General features: G+C 39.7%; 1 protein-coding gene across 8 annotated transcripts in view; it reads right to left on the bottom strand.

Moving 5' to 3' along the window:
- STYXL1 (serine/threonine/tyrosine interacting like 1) overlaps positions 1 to 21,142 on the bottom strand; it is a 1,008,156-nt gene that overhangs the window by 200,369 nt on the left and 786,645 nt on the right. For all 8 annotated transcript variants that reach the window (XM_044053876.1, XM_044053881.1, XM_044053880.1 and 5 more), the window contains one exon: positions 12,658 to 12,791. In XM_044053876.1, the coding sequence (XP_043909811.1) occupies positions 12,658 to 12,791 (134 nt within the window). The remainder of the gene's footprint in view (positions 1 to 12,657; positions 12,792 to 21,142) is intronic.

Genomic DNA, 21,142 nt, shown 5'->3' with positions numbered 1-21,142 from the left:
CATACCATTGAAAAGGCAGCCAGGTCGAAACTGAATACATCAACACCCGTAGTTGGATGCATTTGACATAGCAGGAGGTGATGTCAGTCACCCATGCTATGTAGCACATTATATAAACCAACTCCAAGATCATATTACAGTGAAGAAATGGGTTAATTCCCTGTTCCTCACTGAACTGAAATCTCCATTCACAATGCCGAACTCAGATAATTGACCTGCATTACCCATTCACTGTAGTGTAGTTAATGTTTTCTGGTTCAGCATTCTGCCCATTGGAAAAGTGCCTTTTGACCACATGCCAGTCAAGCACAGGCACTTTTCCAATAAAATAGTAAACCCATACATACATATATATATATATATATATATATATTATACATATATATATATATATATATATATATATATATATATATATATATATATATATATATATATATATATATATATATACATATATATATATATATATATATATATATATATATATATATATATGGGTCTACTTCTAGTCACTGAATTCACAGATAACCGAATTTCAGAAACCCGACTCTGGATTAGCAAACTTGCACATCAGTGAAAACGTACTTTTCCGAATTGCACTTCTCTGAAAATCAAAACCAGTCAAACCCATCAAAAAAATGATCAAAACTACGTAAAACACATTTTTGCAGGCGGGCAAGCCCCCCCCCCGCACACCCCACACCCTCTGCTACTTATATATACCAACTCCAAGATCGCACAAAAATGGGGTAAAGGGTATATTTCCTTATCTGCACTGTATCGGGATCCATATCAAGATGATCCAACTGCTGCATATGTTCTACTATAAATAATACAAAACAAAACCATAACTTTTCTTTCACATAATGCTGGAAATGCCATTTGTTCTTTGACTAAGCGTGGCTCGGAAAAGTGCATTTTCTTTGAAAAGCACTTTCGCTAATCCGGAGTTGGGTTTCTGAAATTCAGTGATCTGTGAATTCAGTGACAAGATATAGGCTTGAGATATATATATATATATATATATATATATATATAAATGTATACACACACACACACACACACATATAAATATATATATATATATATATATATATATATATATATATAGATAGATAGATAGATATACAGTAGATACACACACACATATAAATATATATATATTTACATACACACACACATAAATATAAATATATATACATATATATATATATATATATATATATATATATATATATATATACACACACACACACACACACACACACACACACACACACACACTCATACATATACATGCATGTGTGTGTGTGTATACATATATATATATATGTTTGTGTGTGTATGTATATGTATATAAATATATATATTACTGAATTCTCAATTAGCCCAAAATTACATTCACAAAATGACTTTGCAGAAGACTTATTTTAATGAATACCATGATAAACCTTGCCTTTTCCCCCACTATACTGCGATCTCAGCATTGGTAATATTTAGTTAGGAGGGATGTGGGGGGCACAGTCCAACATGGGTGGGTGGGGCCAAAGCCCCCCACTTGGGTGAGTTTGATTTGCTTTGGTTTGTTTTTTTTTCTGTTTTTTCATGGTGGCCCCAAGTGAATAGTTTCCCAAAGTAAATGTTTGGTGATCTAGGTGTTCTTTAAATTATGTTTTCGGTGATGTCGTCTCTTGAATGTTATTTTTGGATAAGTGAGAATTTGATAATATGAAGTAGATCTATATACACACATATAAATCTGAGGAGATTACTAGGGTATCGAGCTGGAGGTCATTTTAAGCCTAGCCGTTTCATTCCAATGTAATACCATAGAAATGCTTGTCAGTACCCAAGACTGCATTTAGTGATGACTGCTCATGTCCAGGAGGGTTGTGCGCTGTATCCTCGGTAAGAATTTACAGTGCCCATCCATTTGTCCAGGTTCCTCTTGAACAGTATCATACAGGTACTTAGTTTCACATGAACTGAAAGCCTGTTCCAAAGATGCAGCAGTCACTTGGAGATACATCTGTCCCTCCAACATGTCCTACTTAAGTTGCAGGCCATATTTAGGTCCCTGGAACTGGAAGCCTTACTCCCATTTGATTTATGGATATGCAGCAAGTTCATTAGGTTTGATTCTTGCATTGCTCTGTAGGCCAGGCATAAGTCTCCCCTAAGAAGTCTACATGACACAGAGTACAGTGACAGGGACTTTAGTCAGTCTTTGTAAGGCGCATGCTGGAGCCCCTTGATCTTCTTTGTTAGAAACCTCTGAGGCCTCTCTAATTGCTACAGGTGCTTAGTATGGTACATGTCAAATGGAGTGTTATACTCAATTATAGGCAGGAAAAATGCTGAGTATAGGGGGGGTTATAACTTTTTTTGCTCTCGAGGTGATACCTTTACTAATCAAGTGTGCTATGTAGAAAGCTTTCCGTACTACAGTAGACACATGGTGGTCGCAGGCAACTTGCGATCCCAGGTCCTTTACCACTTTTTGTGTATTGAGGGTATTGCTGATTTGATAGTGTGCATCGACAATGTTTGTGCTGAAGGGAATGATGATGCATTTCTTTGTATTCAGTTTGAGACCATGACTAATAAAACAGCCAATGGTCTGCGTGAGACCCTCCTGGCATATACTGACATAGTTTGGGGATTCAGTGATTGCACCTAGTTTGCAGTCGTCTGCAGACTTGGTCAAACACAACCCCTTAGTTTTGACCTGAATTTCTGAGAAGCATATACCAAACAGTAGGGGGCCCTGCACTGACCCCTGTGACACCCCACTGGTAACAGGTCTGCGATGTGGTGTCACCCACTTTGATAGTGTGTGTCCGGTTTGTGAGCCAGTTGGCAACCCATTTTACAATGAAGGGGGTTTAAATTCAGTTTACTAAGTTTATCGGTAATGCCTGAATGTGTGGGATTGTGTCAAAAGCATTTGCCAGGTTGAGTGTGCACAGATTTGCCCTAGTCAGTGGTCTTGGTCACATTTTCAAAGAAATCCACCAGATTTAACTGGCAGGATCTGCCGTACACGAAGCAGAACTGGGTAGGATCCAGGGTGTGGAGGTCACTTATGTCTTTATTTATGAGTTCCATTATGATACATTCCATCACGTTACAGATGAGGTTATTTAGGCGTATGGGTCTGTAATTCCCTGGGTCTGTTGCTAGGCCACCTTTGTGGAGGGTAATAACTGTTGCTGTTCTTCATTCTACAGGAACAAAGCCTGTGGTTAGGCTTTGATTGAAAAGGGTACTTAGTGGTGATGCTAGTTCATGTTTTAGCCTGTTTAGAAGACAGCCTGGGATATCATCTGGTCCCATAGCTGCTATTTCTTTTGCTTTAGACAAGGTTTTGAGGACCTGCTCTTCAGATATGTAGGGTAGGCTTGGGTTTGGGGGAAGGTTTCTTCCAAGTTAGGAGGGGATAAGCGAATGAAATTTTCACCAAACCTATCCCTTAGCAGGTTTGCTATCTCTGTGGGGTCCGTGTTTGTGATACCATTGGCCACTAGCTCTGCACATGCTTAGGTTACACACATAGCTGTAAAAGGCCTTGCCTTATGGTTATCCTTGTCCGTACTTGCTAAGTTTCTCTCTCTCAAAGGAGCCCTTGGAGGATTTGGCAAGTTGAATTATTTGCCTGTTGAGGCTGAGGAGGGTAAACTTCCATTATTGGGGCCTTGCCTTTGTTTTCTTGGACAGCAACCTTTTGCATTTATTGTAAAGTTTGTTGACGCTGGATGCCCACTATGGCAGCTTGTTTTTCTTGGGGCTGTGGATTTGATTCTTTCTGGTATGGCTGAGTTTATACACTTATGCAAGTGACTGTATGGGGCTTTAGTGTAAGCTCTGGCATAGTTACCACTTCCATCTTGGGGTTGGGCACGGAATGCATTTATACCTTCACCTAGGAGGGTATAGTTTGCTTTGGTGAAGTTTTTCAGTCTGATTTCACCCTTTGTAAATTCTGGTGTTAGTGCCAGCTCAAAGGTGACTGATTTGTGGTCAGTTTTAACTAATGAGGGTCTGACAGCTGCAACAATGTATTGGTTTAACATGTTGGTGAGGACCAGATCCAGAATGTTTGTTCCCCTTGCTGGGTTATGGACATTTTGTTCCAGGGCATTTGAATTCACAAAGTCAAGGAACTTTTGTGCTAGCAAGTTAGGGCTAGCATAGATTTTCCAGTTGATGGTGGGATAATTGAAATTCCCCCATAACCAGTGTGTTTTGTAAAATTTGTATTGTCTCCAGTTTGGTCAAGTAGGCTTCACCGGCATTGTGACCCATGGAGGGGGATCTATAAATGGCTATGGCTTGAATGGGGGTCTTACCCACTGCAACCTGGACCTGGATTAACTCCAAGGAGCTGTCCAGTCTAACTAGACGGGAGGTGAATTTATCTCTAATATAGATTGAAACATTGCCTCCTTTGGTTTTAACACATTCATTTTGTGGCCTAAAGGTGTGGAAGGCATTGTATCCTTGCAAGGCTGGGGTACTTTCTGAGGCCTTGAACCAGGCTTCTGTGACTGCACAGACATCTACAGCTTCTAGTGATAGAGGTGCGTCCAGGGATTGCAGTTATTGGTTTAAACTCCTAGCATTTAGCAGCATGACCCTTATTTTGTTCTGCTTGATTAATTTCATGTTGGTAAAGTTGTTTTTGAGACCTTGCCTACAAAAAGCACTATGGGGGAGGCAAGAGCCTTTGCCAGCAGCTGAAAGCCTAGAGGTGCTAGGTGCAAACCGTCTCTGGCAAAGCAGCAAGATTTGTCGATCACGGCTTCCCAGGCTGACAGGAACCGGATCCCCTTTGAATGATACCAAAAACTGAGCCAATTATTAAGGTAACTCATTTTTTGTTTATACTGAGCATAGTATGCTGCTCAAAGCTAGGGACATGCCTGCCTTGGTCACATACTCAAAGAGCTCAACCATGTCTCTCGTCATATAGACCAGTGAGGTACATCTCAGTTCATTCACACCAGCATAAACTATGACACAGTCATAATGGTACTTGTTTCTGAGAGACCTTTGTGCATGTGTGATCTGATGAATACTGGCAATGGACAGGCAGCTGCGGTACTTGTTTCTGAGAGACCTTTGTGCATGTGTGATCTGATGAATACTGGCAATGGACAGGCAGCTGACCTTGAGTTTCTTCTTGTTCAGTCTGGATAGTGGGATACCTGTGTGTCTCACTGTTGAATCTCCAATGACAAGAAAATTTGTTTTTTGAGTGTTACGCCTTACTGGCTTAGTGGGTGAGACACTGGTGCTGCTATGTGTCATGGGTGCTGTGGGGACTGTGTTAGTTTTAGCATTACTGTGTTTTAGAGGTCTCTGGTGTTTTCGGTAAGTTTTTCCAGAGAACCTCCATGTTTGTGGATTTGCGTGTTTGATGAGTACTATGTGTATAAGTAGTGGTATGTGTATGAGCAGTGGTACTATGAGCATATGTACTGATAGGTGAGTTGACAACCTTCTTCCTGTTACTATTTTGAGTGAGAAAGAGCATGGATTCTAGATTCTTGATGTAAATACATCTCTCGCACTCTATACTAGAGTGTTTTATTACTAGAGAGTTGTCTGTGTACGAGGCAATTGCTACACCACCTCAAGAGACCAAAGCAAACAAGGTTGGCAGGAGAAACAAGGGTAGTCCAACTATCCATAATGCTATGTTGAAGAATGTTGTCACTAGGGGGTAGCTATTCAGAATCAATCACAGAGGAGCTTAGTGGATGGATATTTCTGCCTGGGTTTTAGGTAAAATTTGTTGAATTTAACTGTCTGGCTTTGGCGCACAACTGAGCAGCAGTGCACGGTGCTGTGCAATGCACAAACAAGCTGAAACCTGCTCAAATGTACAGCCTAAATACCAGAAGCTAAAAACTTGAAAAAAAAGTTTAAAAAGATTCAGAAGGGCCAATGAGGATGCTTATTCCAAGCCCTAGACCAGCCTACCTTTACCAGACAGGTCCCAATCAGCACAATTCTCTCAAAGAAGTGCAGCTAGGCCTCTTCCAATGCAAGATGGGCTGGAAAACATGCTCAGAACAAACAAACCAATACAAACAGTTCCAGAAGCAGCAAGCCTTTTATCTGGACTATGCTACAGCTACTAGCTACCCTAGTTTTAGTGAGGAAACACTACAGAATGTTTAAAACAGCAGAAAAAAAGCAGTGAGACACTAAAAAAAGTTTAAAACAGCAAAAAATCAGCAAGGAGGCTTGGCAGGAAAACCAAAACAAGCAGAACACATAGCTTAAAAACAGTGAACAATACCAGTAAATACTTAGCAAACAGTGAAACTAACGAAAAAGCATTGTAAACAGTGAAAAAATTGATTTAACAGGCACAGTAAAGCAAACAATTGCAGTACAACAGTGTAGTTTAGTACACAGTAAATAAATACAGTATAAATGTAGGTGGCAGGCAATAAAAAAGTGCAGTAAATAGTATAAATAAGCAAAAAAAAAAAAAAAAAAAAAACAGGCAATTTATGATTTTTTGGAAGCTCAGACTCTTCTAGTCGTCTGGTAGCTCAGCTCAGAGTTGTGGCTGATAGTCCACCTCAGTTCACCTTGGTACAAACAAGCAGAAACCTGCTCAAATTCAGGGCCTAAATACCAGAAGCTAAAAACTTAAGAAAAAAAAAAAATCTTTAAAAAGATTCAAAAGCACCAGTGAGGATGCTTATTTCAAACCCTGGCCTCCCTTTACCAGACAGGTCCCAATCAAATAGGCTCCAATCCAAGATGGCATGGAAAATGTGCTCAGAACAAACAAACCACTTACATACAGTTCCAGAAGCAGCAAGCCTATATCTAAAATATGCTACAGCTACTAGCAGCCTAGTTTCAGTGGGAAGCACTAGAGAATATTTAAAATAGCAGAATAATTGCAGTGAGACACTAGAAAAATGTTTAAAACAGCATAAATTCAGCAAGGAGGCTCTATAAAATGTTTTAAACATTTAACAGACCAGTTATTTAAACACTGCTTGGCAGGAAAATCAGAACAAGCAGAACAGATAGCTTAAAAACAGTGAAAAATACCAGTAAATACTTAATAAACAGTGAAACTAATGAAAAAGCATTGTAAACAGTGAAAACAGCAATAACATTTGATTTAACAGGGACAGTAAAGCAGACAATTGCAGTAGAACAGTATAATTTAGTACACAGTAAATAAATACAGTATAAAAGTAGGCAGCAGACAATAAAAAAGTGCAGTCAATAATATAAACAAAAGAGAAGGCAGCTTATGTTTTTTGGAAGCTCAGAAGCCTCTAATCTCCTGGTATCTCAGCTCAGAATTGTGGCCGATATATATATATATATATATATATATATATATATATATATATATATATATATATATATAGAGAGAGAGAGAGAGAGAGAGGTGTGTGTGTGTATTAAGTTTGCAATCTGTAAGCGTAGCATTTGAAGTAAAAATGGTTGCACTAAGTTGTAGGCAAGCATATTCATCTCAGTAGTCACAGTAACTCTCATGTTTAGACAACTATGTTCATCTGGACTACACAGTAACTCAGCTCTTCTGCTAAGTATGCTGGTACAGGAAGCAATAAATTAAATGAATTTAAAAAAGACACTCAGTTTCAGTGGAAAGATGTTAGGAATTACCTGATCAGTTAAAACAAAGTTTAATTTCAAGTATCATGATGAGGTACTTAAACCCAACTGCAAGACTTCATTAAGGAGACCTGCAAGTTTAGTAATCCTTGGGCAATTTAAAATCAAAAGCAAGGTATTAAACAGAATATGGCAGCCTTTCAAGCATGCCATTGCCAGATGCAGAAAAAATACTGATATTTAGAACTAGGAAAAGAAGTATTAATAACAGTACAAGAATAGAAACATTTTCACATAAATTAATTTGATAAAAAAGGAATATTAATAACTGACTACCACCAACTTAAAATAGAGATTACAGCCTTATTCATTGAGTTCATTACAAAAAAGGGAAAGAGAATATACCAGAGTGCATCAGGATACACTATGGCTGCAAGAGAGAAAGGGAAAGGACATGATCACGTGGCAGAAGATTATGCAAACATGACAGATGACTGTGCTTGCGTCGAAAGCCCTAATTTTGAAAAAATGCAGAGACAAAGATTAAAAAAGATCCAGTGTTTAAACAAATGAATCATTTCTGTATGACTGAAATATGGTACAAGAAAAACAAAAGTAATCTAGTGGCTGTAATTCTCCAAAATATGAGAAATGCAAAGATGAAATAAGAGTGCCATACAATAATAATTATTTAATCAAGGGGCTAAGATTACTAATTAAAAAATTTACAGAAGTGATGTATATAAGTAGTGAATCAAGATGAATTAAAAGTAATTAAGAATGCATGTGTGACATGGAAGAGAAACTCTATGTGATTGTTTAATATGCCAGACTAAGACAAAACAGATTGTCATTGTTCCCATCCAGATGTTGTAAGCACCCAAAGCATCTTGCTGAACATAATGAATTTTGCAGTCCACTTAATGAAGAGTATTTGCTAGTACTGATAGATGCATATTCTAGATTTACAACCTCAAAAACTGAAGAAACATCCACATTAGTAAATGCTGTGATTCCTATTTTAGAAAATATTTTCTCTATGTTTGGGATACCAACTTCTATCAAGTCTGTAATGGCCCAATCTGGGGCAGTACTCAGTTTAACTGACAGTCAAAGGATATCTCAAAGAAGATTAACTCAAGTATGGTCTGTAACAAATGTGATACTGGAGGGTTTATGATTAATATAAGGAACATGCCTCTTGACTGTACATATTTTCGCAGAATGTCCAGATTTTGGCCTCATATTTTTGGTCTATTTTTCACAGAATTGTGGTTTTCCGGCAAATTTGTGGTAAATCATTAGAAATTGAAGTTAGAAAATAATGACAGAAATTTGAGATTCAGATTTCATATCCTTCAGAAAATGCATGTTAATGCAATACCTGTTATTCTATCAAGTTCCTAAGTTTGCAAGAGCTGTTGTTGTTGTGTCTTTCGGCTTTTCCAGGTTAGGGGTCGCCACAGCAGAACTCCGGTCCGCTAATGATTGGCAGTAAATTTTTACGTGCTGAGTTGCCAGCCCTGACACACAACCTTCAATGAAGGCACGCCCATTCACGCATGTCTCCACACAGAAGACGCTCTAGCTGAGAATCGAACGGGACGTCTTACTGTGAGGCGACAACGCTACAACAGCACCACCACCGCAGCCTAAGTTTGCAAGAGCAATATTTAAAAATTGTCCCTATCTGTGGGCCTTTGTCCCACTTTTATTTATGGCTCTGTCCAGATTTCTTTCTATAAGAGGTTGAGAGATATGATAGGGAATATTGTATGAAACTGTAAGAAATTCTAATTTTAAAAATGTCCTGGAGAGACAAGAGGTTCGCCACACAGAAATGATACACAAATACAATATGTCCTACAACAGAAGTCTCAACAGCTAACCAGATGTTCAAATATGACTTCAGGAATAAAATTCCCTCTAATAAACTAAGCAGCATGCAAAATGATTTAATGAGGAAAAGAGAGTCCGAATGAAAGAATACAAAAAAAGATGTGCATACTCCAGAAGACAAGCAAGACTATCCATTTCCCAGAAAGGACAATCTGTCTTAATAAAACAAGTAAAACAGAACATTTATATTTGTATAGCCCTGAATCATACTTTGCAAAAAAAGGTTCAGTGGTAGCTTTAATTAATGGGAGGCAGACTTAACTAGGCATTGTTCCTTAATGAAACCTTACTCTGATGAAGTGGATTATTTATAGTTTGCGTCTAGAGTAGTAACTAATCTGGTAACATAATTATACCAGTAATTTACAACTGCATACAAAGCCACAACAAATTTGAAATAAACCTGACTATTAAAAAAACTTAATTTGCTACAGCATAGCCTGAATGTTTTGTTTTGCAAGATACTAGAAGAACAAGGTGAACTACAACTACATACAAATGTGAAAAATGTCTGTACGCTGTTTCATTCTTAAGCTGTTTAAAGAGGACTTGAAATATGTTTACTAAGTAACTGATTTAATTTAAACAATACTTTACAGCAAATAAAATGCTTCCTTTGCAGTAAAATAAAGTATTGTGGTATCCTGAAGTTGACCGTCTGGAAAACTTCCCAAGAAGATGTGGTCAATGTGCTTCTACAAGATAAATATACTAAGTAAGCATTCAGCAGTGCAGAGTTGAAAGTGATGCTAGTAAAGGCCTGGCCTATGGCTGTGCTCCCAAATGTTGATGCTTAAGGAAGTTTTCGCTATAGTCCTGTTGAAGTCTGTTCTCCCTACAGAACAAGACTGCTGTCTATGAGCAGAGAGGTGTAACAAACCAGGAAGTAAAATGTTTAATAAATATCTGCTGAGTTATGCAAAAGCTGTTGTTGTTGTGTCTTTCGGCTTTTCCCGGTTAGGGGTCACCACAGTGGAACTCCGGTCCGCTAATGATTGGCAGTAGATTTTTACGTGCCGAGTTGCCAGCCCTGACGCACAATCTTCAACGAAGGCACGCCCATTCACGCATGTCTCCACACAGAAGACGCATTAGCTGAGAATCGAACAGGACAACGTCTTACTGTGAGGCGACAATGCTACTGCAGCACCAAAAGCTGTTAAATATACAAAAAAAAATTCCTATTGAATGTGACTGAAAAATGTTCTGAAAAAATAATGTACTTGTTTTAAAGTCTGTGCACTATACTTTGCCAATTTTTGGGCTTTTTGTGTGTGTCAAGGTGCTTAGATTAGCTGTTCATTGGGGACTCAAGACAATTACATGATCTTTTTAGTGATAAGACATAGTCTCAGAAGTAGTATGTATTCTTTACAAAAGGCTGCCTGTTAAAGCTGTGCTCTCTTGTGCATTTACATGTACTTGGCTGTTTTTCCATGCATGCAAGCAGTGAAAGCACAGCTTGTTAATGTGAAGAAACTTGATTGAACAGTTCTGTCAGTGGTGTAAACAGCAGCAGCTGGACTAAATGCACTTGCAGGGGCACTTAACAAGCCATTACCTTCTTGAACCTCATGTCATGTTTACGCATTTGTATGTAAACTCCATTTAATCTTACTGACTTGCAGACTACAGTGTTTGTAACATTTTCCACCTTTCTCACTTCAACACAGAGTATGTGTTTCAGTAGTTAAAGATGTTATAATCCATAATGTTCATTCATCTATTTGCAATATTCATCTTCTGTTTGTTGCTCCTAATGGTGTACATAAGCTTAGTGCAGTCATAAAGAGATATAGTTAGCACTTGAAAACAGTAGAACACATACACATTTATCTAGGGATCATGTCCTTCTGATTCCACATTTATAAATCTCAAGTTTATACTGATTGATCCTCTTCAGATGCTGACTCCCATGGTGAACAGGGATGGAAGTCTGATTGCAGCCCAGAAGATCTGGGCTTATGAAGCATTTTGGGCAGCAATGAAGACAGTTGGTGAGGGATGGCAGTGAGCAGCTGATGCCAGCACATTCATTTTGTAAGAAGACCCTAGAAGTTCATTCCATATGGACAGAAACATAAGCCCACCAAAGTGGCAGTCACGGTGGGTGTGTACAAGTGCTCATCTATTCTGGGCTCAGTGTAGCAGGCACAGCAACGTGTTTGCTGGCCAACAGGGAAGGGTTGCAGGTCTAGCATACACAAATCCCAGCAGCCACCAAGTATGATGCTGCACTGTGACTATTCCAACATCCCTGCTGGATCTGCTGGTGGGTCTGTTAAAGAAGGTAAGCCAGACGGGTGTACCCAGATGGAAATACAGCTTGCAGGGCATGTCTGAACTTGCATCAACCAGCTGAATAGGGATTTGGATACCTGTTTGTTCCTTTCATGATGACTGCAGCTGTTTGATTACCACACAGTAAGGCAGGCTATTTATTTTTTGTCCCTGTTCCTACTGATCATCGATCTCTCCCTTATCAGACCAAGCCCATATGTCACCCTATATGAGGATATACCAAGTATCACATCAGGACAACAATCACCTGGGCAAGTCATCATGTAGACAGCCATAACAGCTGCTTGTGCCTTCAGCAGCATTTCAACAAATGATAGCATTTCCTATGGCCTTACCTAACCATTTGTCTGATGCTGATTAGAACACTTGCATCACTGCAAGGACTGCCTATGCTCCTCTGTCTGCTCTTATGTGAACAAGGACTACTATCAACAAGCTTGGGTAATCATGTCTTTGTCCTCCTTGATTGAGCTCCCCGCATTCTCACACACAACCACCCTCCAGACAAGGCCATGTCAGCGGAGCAGCAGTGATAGTAAGCCATGACCAGCATCCTTCCCTGGTTTATGCACACCCAGCTTCCCTAATTGCACTGCCAAGCATCTGAGTAGCTAACTGAACTCATGTCATCTGGGTTGAACTCATGTCATCTGGGTTGTACTCGGTTTTATTCCTCTATTCCGCTGGCACAGTCTGTACTAGCTATTTTAGAATAATTTGTTATCTAGATTATGTCCTTCATAATATGATAGCTAGAAAGTGGTGTTTTGCTCTTTGAGGATCAAACTTTCAGTTTTAATTAAAGTTTACAAATCTCAAACAACATTTCCTTACCAGTGGAGTATACATTATGGTCTGCGTTCTGAAGAAAGGGTAGTAAGCAGAAAACACTTCATAGCCTCCCTTAAGGATACGAATTGGATTTCGGCTGATCTCTTCTAGAACAATGGCACATCGAATTGCAGGCCCTACAGAAAAAGTATATTTGATGCAGTAACTCAGACCACTCTACATTCCATTAAGTACTAAAGTGACATCTTAAGCTACCTGGAATTATTGCTTTCATTATCATCTTCTTTTATTCTTCTTAAGCTATCATGGCTAGCTTAACAGCCCCTCCACCATATCCAGAAGGGGCAGCATAGACACTGCTACAGTAAAATAAAACAATGGACCACCACATAGAATGTGAATATAAAGCCAACTCCTCTGGTGCAGTGGGATAAATCCCTGATTATGACCCTGGTGACTCAAGTCTGAGATCAGCTTGGGTGGCTGCTGGAGCTGACTTGATGTAAGGAACACAACCTTGCTGTCTCATCTCTTTTCAGGAGGATGGGAGGGACACATTTCTGCTCTAGAATCCCTGGAAGAGACCAAAGATTCAACTGCAACACTGATGTCGGGGAGGGGGCATTTTTTAGGGGTTACATTACTAGAAGAGCAACTGTTGCACTCTGAATCATGGGGCAGTTACAGGCATGAATGGAGAGTTTAGAACCATAAAGTTACAAAACTGCTTGCCTCAGATTGGTAATGTCTTCATTCTGTGCTGCTTGGTTGTTATCTCCTGAGGAATGAATGGACTGTATGGAGCAGCAAAGCGAGAGGGAAATTTAATGGTTACCAAAAGCAGAAAGGAAAAATAAAGGGAAAAAAGGTGAAACTAAGGTAACATGGGAAGTTTCTCTTCCTCCTCTGCCCCGTGCCTTCTTTTTGTCTGTTTTCAGCTTTATACTCACATTATCTAGTTCAGGTCTTAACTCACTGAATCACAATATACAAGACTGTGATTATCTGAAACTATTGTTGTCATAAACTTATGGCAGATATTCATTCACAGAATCACAATACATGTATAAGCCATACAAGCCTTTAAGCATGGTCATTAACAGTTCAGTAGCTTACCAGTTGGTAAAAAGCATCTTGCTTGAGAACAGTTGTGTAAAAACTTACCATAACAAAAGATGTCCAACTGATCATTACTACAGTATTACAAACTGATGGGATATGCTGCAGAGGATATCCCAGCCAGGGTGCCCTCCTTTTGTGCTCTACATCTGACATATACTCTCATTCCAAAGGAGGCAATGTACGTAAAAGATGTACAGGTGTGAATTACCTGCCAGGTGCCCTCCTTTTGTGCTGTACATCTGACATATGCTCTCATTCCAAAGGAGGCAATGTACATAAGGGATGTACAGGTGTGAATTACCTCAGGGCTTTCTTTTCCCAGACCAAGGAATTGAAACAGAAGTAGAGGCAACTATTTACAAATGTACAAGTCAAAAAGAAGAGGAGATAAAAACACGAATCCACCTTGGCTGATCAAAAAGAAAAGGAGGAAAGAAGGGAGAGATGTAATACTGCAACGATGATCAGTCAAACATCTAGTGTTATAATAAACTATTGCACAACTATACTATAGCCTTCCATAGATCACTGTTGCAGTATTACTAACTGATGGGATATTACACAAACTGTCTAAAAAGATAGGAAGGAGGAAGGCTGAGCTGAACGATGGGCTTTGCAAACTCCACTCTAGTCCTAGGGAATGCATCAGTCTTGTAATATTTAGTGAAAGTGTGAACAGAAGACCAAACATCTGCTTCAGAGATAGATCTAGAATCCATACCATTGAAGAAAGCTCCAGAAGAGGCTGCAGCTCTAGTGGAATGCACTTTAACTGAGTTCGGAGTTGTTTGCCATGAATAACAAAAGGAAATATGTTTAGAAATCCAGTTAGAAATAGTTTGCTTAGAAACAGAAGGGTCCAAGTTCTTGTCCTAGAAAGATACAAAATGCTGGTCAGATTTTCTGACACATTTACTTTTACTGAAATAAAATCTGAGCTGTCTATGTATGTCTAAGGAATGCAAGATCCTCTCTCCTTTATTCTAATGTGATTTCTGCTATGTTTAGTGAGGGTCTATATCAGAAGCACAAAAAGACAAAACCGCGAACGCTCACATGAACAAAAATGCCGGTAATCGAACTTGGTATTGTGGGGGGGGCTGTGCCTCCCCCGTTAACTATATATTCCAACTCCAAGATTGCACTACACTGAGAAAAGGGCAAATATCCCACTCCTCACTGTACCACAACCCCATAAACACCCTTTCGATTCCCGGCATTTTCGCTCATGTAAGCGTTTGCGGTTTTGTCTTTTCGTGCTTCTAATATAGACCCGTTTAGTGAGATGCATCCCAAAGAGGCATTGTACTCAATAATTAGTCTGATCATTGCTGAGTATTTGTGCATGGTTACTTCTTTAGACTTTAAAGATATTCCTTTGGCAAGTTGTCCTAGATAAAAGGATTTCCTGACAACCATTATCAAATAATGATCAAAAATGAGGTGGTTATTAACTTGAGTTCCTAGATCCTTCACTACAATTTTCATTTTTTAGTGGAGTGTTGTCTATACAGTATAATGAGAGGAGACACTGTCTACTGAAAGTGATGATAGTACACTTTTTATCCCAATTTTAGTACACCAAACATTTACTACAGAGAGTTAATTCTGGGGGGTTTGGGTGTCAGAGGGTAACTTAGCAACAACACCCTGTTTGCAGTTGTCTGCAAAAAATGAAGTTATGTACTAACCATAAAGTTCCATGTGTGTTCCCTATTTTGTTTCTTCCTCAACTAATGGGTTTGGATCCGATCCCTCAGATCCTACTCGACCACTGCAAAAGCTCATGGCAACTTTGAAATCTCGAGCTTCTCCCTTACCCACAATGCACCAACCCCAATTACCACAGATCTTGTTTGCTGATTATAAAAGAAAGAAAGAAATGCATCTGTACAAAAATATAGATAAATGTATATCGGTCTACTTGACATCAACAAAATTTCAAATTTCCGAAACTGAACTCGCCAAGATCACAATACTGAAACTGCACTACATTGAAACCTTATTCTTCCGAAATTCACTACTCCGAAACTACACAATTTGAAACTCAAAAATGAACCTTTATGGACGTTTTTGCAGGGACGCCAACACCCCCCACAAATTATAAATACCAAGGGTAAATTTCCAAGTCCTCACTGTACCGCGATCTCCATTCAGAAGCTCCGAGAGCTGTGTAACATCCTCAGCTGGTAATTCTTTATAGAAAAAAAAACTGTTGTTGTCCAAGGTGTTGGAAGTGGTGATCATTGTTCATTGTTGTAAGTTTTGGTGGAGTGAGGTTTTGATGTAGTGCACTTTCAGTATTGTGGTCACGGAGAGTTCAATTTCGGTAATGTGAAATTTTGGTGATGTCAAGTAGACCCATACATGTATATGTGTGTATATATATATATATATATATATATATATATATATATATATATATATATATATATATATATATATATCAAAGCAGAGACTATATCTGGAGTTCAATTACATGGTGAGTAGTATAACTCTCTAATCACTCACTCATCCAGAAATTGCATAAGAATAGGGGTTGGTGGGAGGGTAGTTGAGGAAGAATGAAAATGGACAACACAGGTGGAACATTATGGTGAGTACATAACTTCTTTATCTGATGTTGTCAATTTTCATTCAATCCTCAACTAATGGAACAGAGTCCCCAGCTACCTTAGCTCCAGGGTGGACTCAAGGAAGAATATTTTTGAGCACCACTGAGCCAAATGATGCTGTACCTCTGGAGACCAAATCCAATTTGTAATGAGTAATGAATGTATGGGGAGAAGCCCAAGTTGCTGCTGCACATATGTCATGTTTGGAAAAGTAAAGAAGTTGCCATGGATCTGGTTGAGTGAGCTTGCAATTGTCTTGGTAGAGTGATACCCAATCTGTTGTAAATAAATTAGATGCAGTCAGTAAGCCACCTGGCTAAAGTTACTTTGGGTACTGGATTACCCATCTTTACATCTGCAGAAGAGACAAATAATTGATCAAAAGTTCTGATTTCTTTTGTTCTATGTAAATAAAAATGTAATTGTCTGTGAACATCTAGCAAATGAAGTAAGTATTCTCCTTTGTTTGTATATTCAGGAAAATACTGGTAAATTAATAGACTGGTTGATGTTACAAGCAGACACCACCTTAGGAAGGAGGGCTGTACTGGTTCATAGTGTAACTCTATCCTTATATTCGTCTAGCTGAAGTAATGGCCACTAAGAATAAATAAGATTTTTCCAAGAAAGATATTTAAGACCACATTTATCTGCAGGTTCAAAAGTGGGGTGTATTAGGGCTTGCAGTACCATATTTAGATCCCACGGAGGGGTAGAATCTTTAAAGAGGTCTTAATAACAGTGTGCCTCTTAAAATAAGCCTTGCAAAGCTTATGAGAAGCAAGTGAAGAACTATTAAATCTGATATGAAAATTAGAAATTGCTGATAGCTAAACCTTAACTGAAGATGAACTAGCTTCTTCATTAAAAAGAAAGGTTAAGAATTCCAGAATAGTATGTATAGGGCAAAAAAATGGTCAATATGTTTCTGAACAGCCCAGTGGATGAATTTTCCACTTGCTAGCATATAGTTTCCTTGTAGAAGGTTTAAGGGAAAATAACATTATTTTTCAGACAGAAGAAGAAAGCATAGGTTGGCTGGCTATCAACAGAATTGCAGAAACCAAGCTGACACCTTGAGGTTTGTTATATCTGGATGACTCACTCCTGTCAGTTGAGACAGAAGGTCTGAAATTGGATCTAGAATCCAAGGTTAGTGAAGCAAGTGAGGCCAAAGGAAGGGGAGCCAAATCTGTCAAGACCAGTAAGGTGCAATGAGGATGACTTTGCTCTTCAACATAATAGCTTTCTGTAGGACTTTGGGAATCAAAGGGATTCATAAAGTAGACCGGGCCAATCATAAAGTACAGCATCCCTCGGTGATTCCTCCTGAGGGGGGATTAGGGCAAAATAGCATTTGTTGTTTAGGGGAGAAGTGAAAAGATCACAGCAAGGCTGGCCCCACTGATGGAAAATCATTTCCATCACATTCTTGTTGAGGGACCATTCGTGGGGTAAAAGAATGTACCTGCTCAGTTTGTCTGCTATCAAATTGGATTTCCCCAAAATGTGCATTGCTATGAGAAAACAGCTGGATGAGATCACCCATTGCCACATTCTGAGAGCTTATTGACACAAGAGGTAGGATTTGGTCCCTCCGTGTTTGTTGATGTACCAAACTACTCAAACTACTGCCATATTGTCTGTTCGCACTACAATTGTCCCTAAGGGGAGAACATCTTGGAAGGTTTGCAACACTAAAAGCACTGCTATAATCTCTAGAACATTGATATGCAAATTGCCCTCCTTGGGGGACCGTGTGCCTTGGACTGTCTTTCCCAGATAATGCCCCTCCCCCACCCTAGCTGGGAAGCATCCATAGTCACTATGGCCTTGGCTTGAAGGGGAATAAACAAATAGCCTTGTAGAACTTGGTATGACTGACTCCACCACTTGAGATCTCTATTGCATATGTTGGTGATTCGTATCGGAGTTGGTATAGGAGGATGAAGTATTGACCATTGTGAGGCAAGGATCCATTGAAGAATTCTCATATAAAATCTTGCCAAATTATACTAGTGTTATCACTGCAGCCATTGATCCCAGAGCCTGAAGAACCAAGTGGGCTGCAATCTTGGTACTGCGAACTATCTTTTTTACTTGTTTTATCATCTGAACTCTTGGTAAGGGAAGTGAGGCTATGGTCAATTTTGTATTGAGAAGTGCTTCTATAAACTATATGTTTTGAGTTGGGTCTAAATGAGATTTTTCATAGCTTATGGTTATATCTAGAAGGGCACATGTCAGGATAACTTTTGCTTTTGTCATTATCAGCTGCCTGGTTGGGATGGAAATGAACCAGTCGTCTAGATATGGAAACACCTGGAATCCCTGCAGTTTCAAGTGAGCTGCTACTACTGCCATACACTTGGTGAATATCCTGGGGGCTGTGATGAGACCAAAGGGCAGAACTCTAAACTGGATTTTTCAATGGACTTGTTTAAATTGTTGAGATCCAAACCTGGTCTTCAGTCCCCTTTTTTCTTTAGCACTAAAAAGAATCTTGAGTAAGTTCCAGATTCCATCTGGTCTGGGGGAATTCTTGGATGAATTTTTTTTCTAGCAGCTTTTGCATTTGAATTGCCACTTGTTCCTTCTGATTGGGTGGAACATCAAGGATTCTTCTTGAATGAGGAGGAGGAAGGGAAAAGGGTATAATATAACCTCTAGAAATGATCCTCTGCACCCAATTATCTGTTATCTCTAGCCAGGTTCTTTGGTTCAGGGGAAAAATTACTCCCAGTTGCCTCCAGAAGGGGACAATCAGGCCTCCTTTCAGGAGCACTGAAAGGGTCTGCCAAAGAAAGAGTCTCTGGACCCTTGGTTTTGTGTGCCACCTCTGCTGAGTGGCCTTATTCTACCATTGTAACTTCCCTCCTCAGCCCCTGGTGGAACCTCCTCCACATAAGTCCTGGAAAGGCCCTTGGGACTTTTTGAACCACATTTTTCCTCCACCTCATCGATTCCTTGGAAAGGATCTTCGAGGGGTAGAAAAACATACATCCACTGCAGACAGGGTCTTTCCATCCTTCTCACACCTGGATAACATTTCTTTTATTTTGGAGCCAAAGAAAGAAGTGCTATCAAAGGGAGCATTGATGAACAAAGACTTAAAAGGGGTCTGCAAAATCACATAAGTGCATCCAGGCATGTCTCCTTATGGAAACACCTGAACCTGCTGCCCTTGTCTTTCCTTCTGCTACATGAGAAATGAGGCTCATGGAGGAATCGGATATCGATTGTAGGGTAGCCAAACGAGAAGTGACAAATGCTTGTACTTATTCAGTAACAGATTGGGAGAGGGTATCTGAAAGTTCCTTAATAAGGTCCCTCTGTAACCTGATGAAATCTACCAGATAGTTCAGTGACCTTAAGGCAAAGGCCACTGAAGCATAGAAACACTTCCCAAACCTGTCCATCACGTGAGACTCCTTGTTGGGTGGATGAACAATGGAACTCTCCTCAGCTAATTCCTTCTTAGTGACTGCCACCATGATCATGGCATCAACAGGCACCCCTTTAGCCCAAAGTTGCTTGTCTTCTGGTGCTATCATAATTTTGTCAGGTCTCCGAGGTATTGGCTCAGTGGTGTCGGGATCCTTCCATGCCTGCCAAGAGATCAACTCAATGAGCTAGTTGGTGGGCGGAGTCACCCAGGAGGTAGATGGGCCTCCAGGAGTACAGATTCCTCAGAAGAAGGATTGCTGGACTTCCAGCCACCTCTCTGTTTTAGGATTTCTAGGATATCTCCAAATGAGACATCATCATCAGGAGGTAACCATGTGGACCCTTCACCTTCATCAAAATCTGTATCTTCTGTGACAGATTCTGAGGAATCTTAAGTGCTTCCTCTTGCACATTTTCTTCCTAGGGACCTCCCCAGTGAGATGTTCTGAGGAGGTATCAGAAGAAATGAGGATACTCTGCTGGGAATCCCTGGATTTCAGTACCAGCTGCCCTTGTGGAGAAGAAAGGTGACACTTCAAGTGCAGAGACAAAAAGGTAACAGGCTGAGGATCTGAGTGGGGAGGAACAGTCCGTGTCACAGATGTAGACAAGGCCACCTCCATAACCTTCAAGGCAGACCATCCCAGAGAGGGATAGGATCCCAGATCTTAGAAAGAGAGCTTCTGGATCCTGGTCCCACTCTGCTCTGAAGACAGCCCTCCCAAGGCATAAGTTGGAGCTGAACTAACCCTTGCTGAGGCCCCAAGGTGCAGAGACGGTTCCCAAAGCTTCGGAGTTGACTCTCTTAACATCTTGGATCTGACAGGGTAGTCTCAGCTGAGAAAGCTCTCCCGATCCAACCGGATCAAATATTTCAAAGCAAACTTTGGATATGACGATAAGATAATCCTCGGATCCAATCAAGATGGTGCCAGGCAACTTGGATTCAAGGGCTCTGAGGTCCTGTACTGAATCAAATAAAGCCTCCTCAAAAGAGGTAGGCTGCATGCCTTTAAGAATGAGTTTGTTCTTTCTCTGTAAGAACACTTGGATGAAATCTGTGACACATGGCACAGTCCTCCTGTAAATTTAGGGTTCTAAGAAGTACACACAGAATGTGTGGGTGTCCAAGAATGGAATTTTATGCTCACATTTAAGTCACTTCTTAAACCCTGCATGTTTTTTCTCTTTCTCAGCTATTACACAAACAGTAAAACATTAAGGTAGTCATTAAAAGCACTATAAACAGAATTAAGGTTCAGTGATAATTAAAGCACTAGAGAAAACTTTTTTAACAACAACAACAAAAAGAAAAAGGAAATTGCCAACGATTGTATCTATAT

The sequence above is a fragment of the Protopterus annectens genome, chromosome 13.part0 (genome assembly GCF_019279795.1).
Source record: "Protopterus annectens isolate FY-2018-M chromosome 13.part0, PAN1.0, whole genome shotgun sequence".
In the NCBI taxonomy this organism is placed as follows: Eukaryota; Metazoa; Chordata; order Ceratodontiformes; family Protopteridae; genus Protopterus; species Protopterus annectens.
Note: the sequence above shows the minus strand (reverse complement) of the source record. Positions and strands in the feature narration are given on the sequence as shown.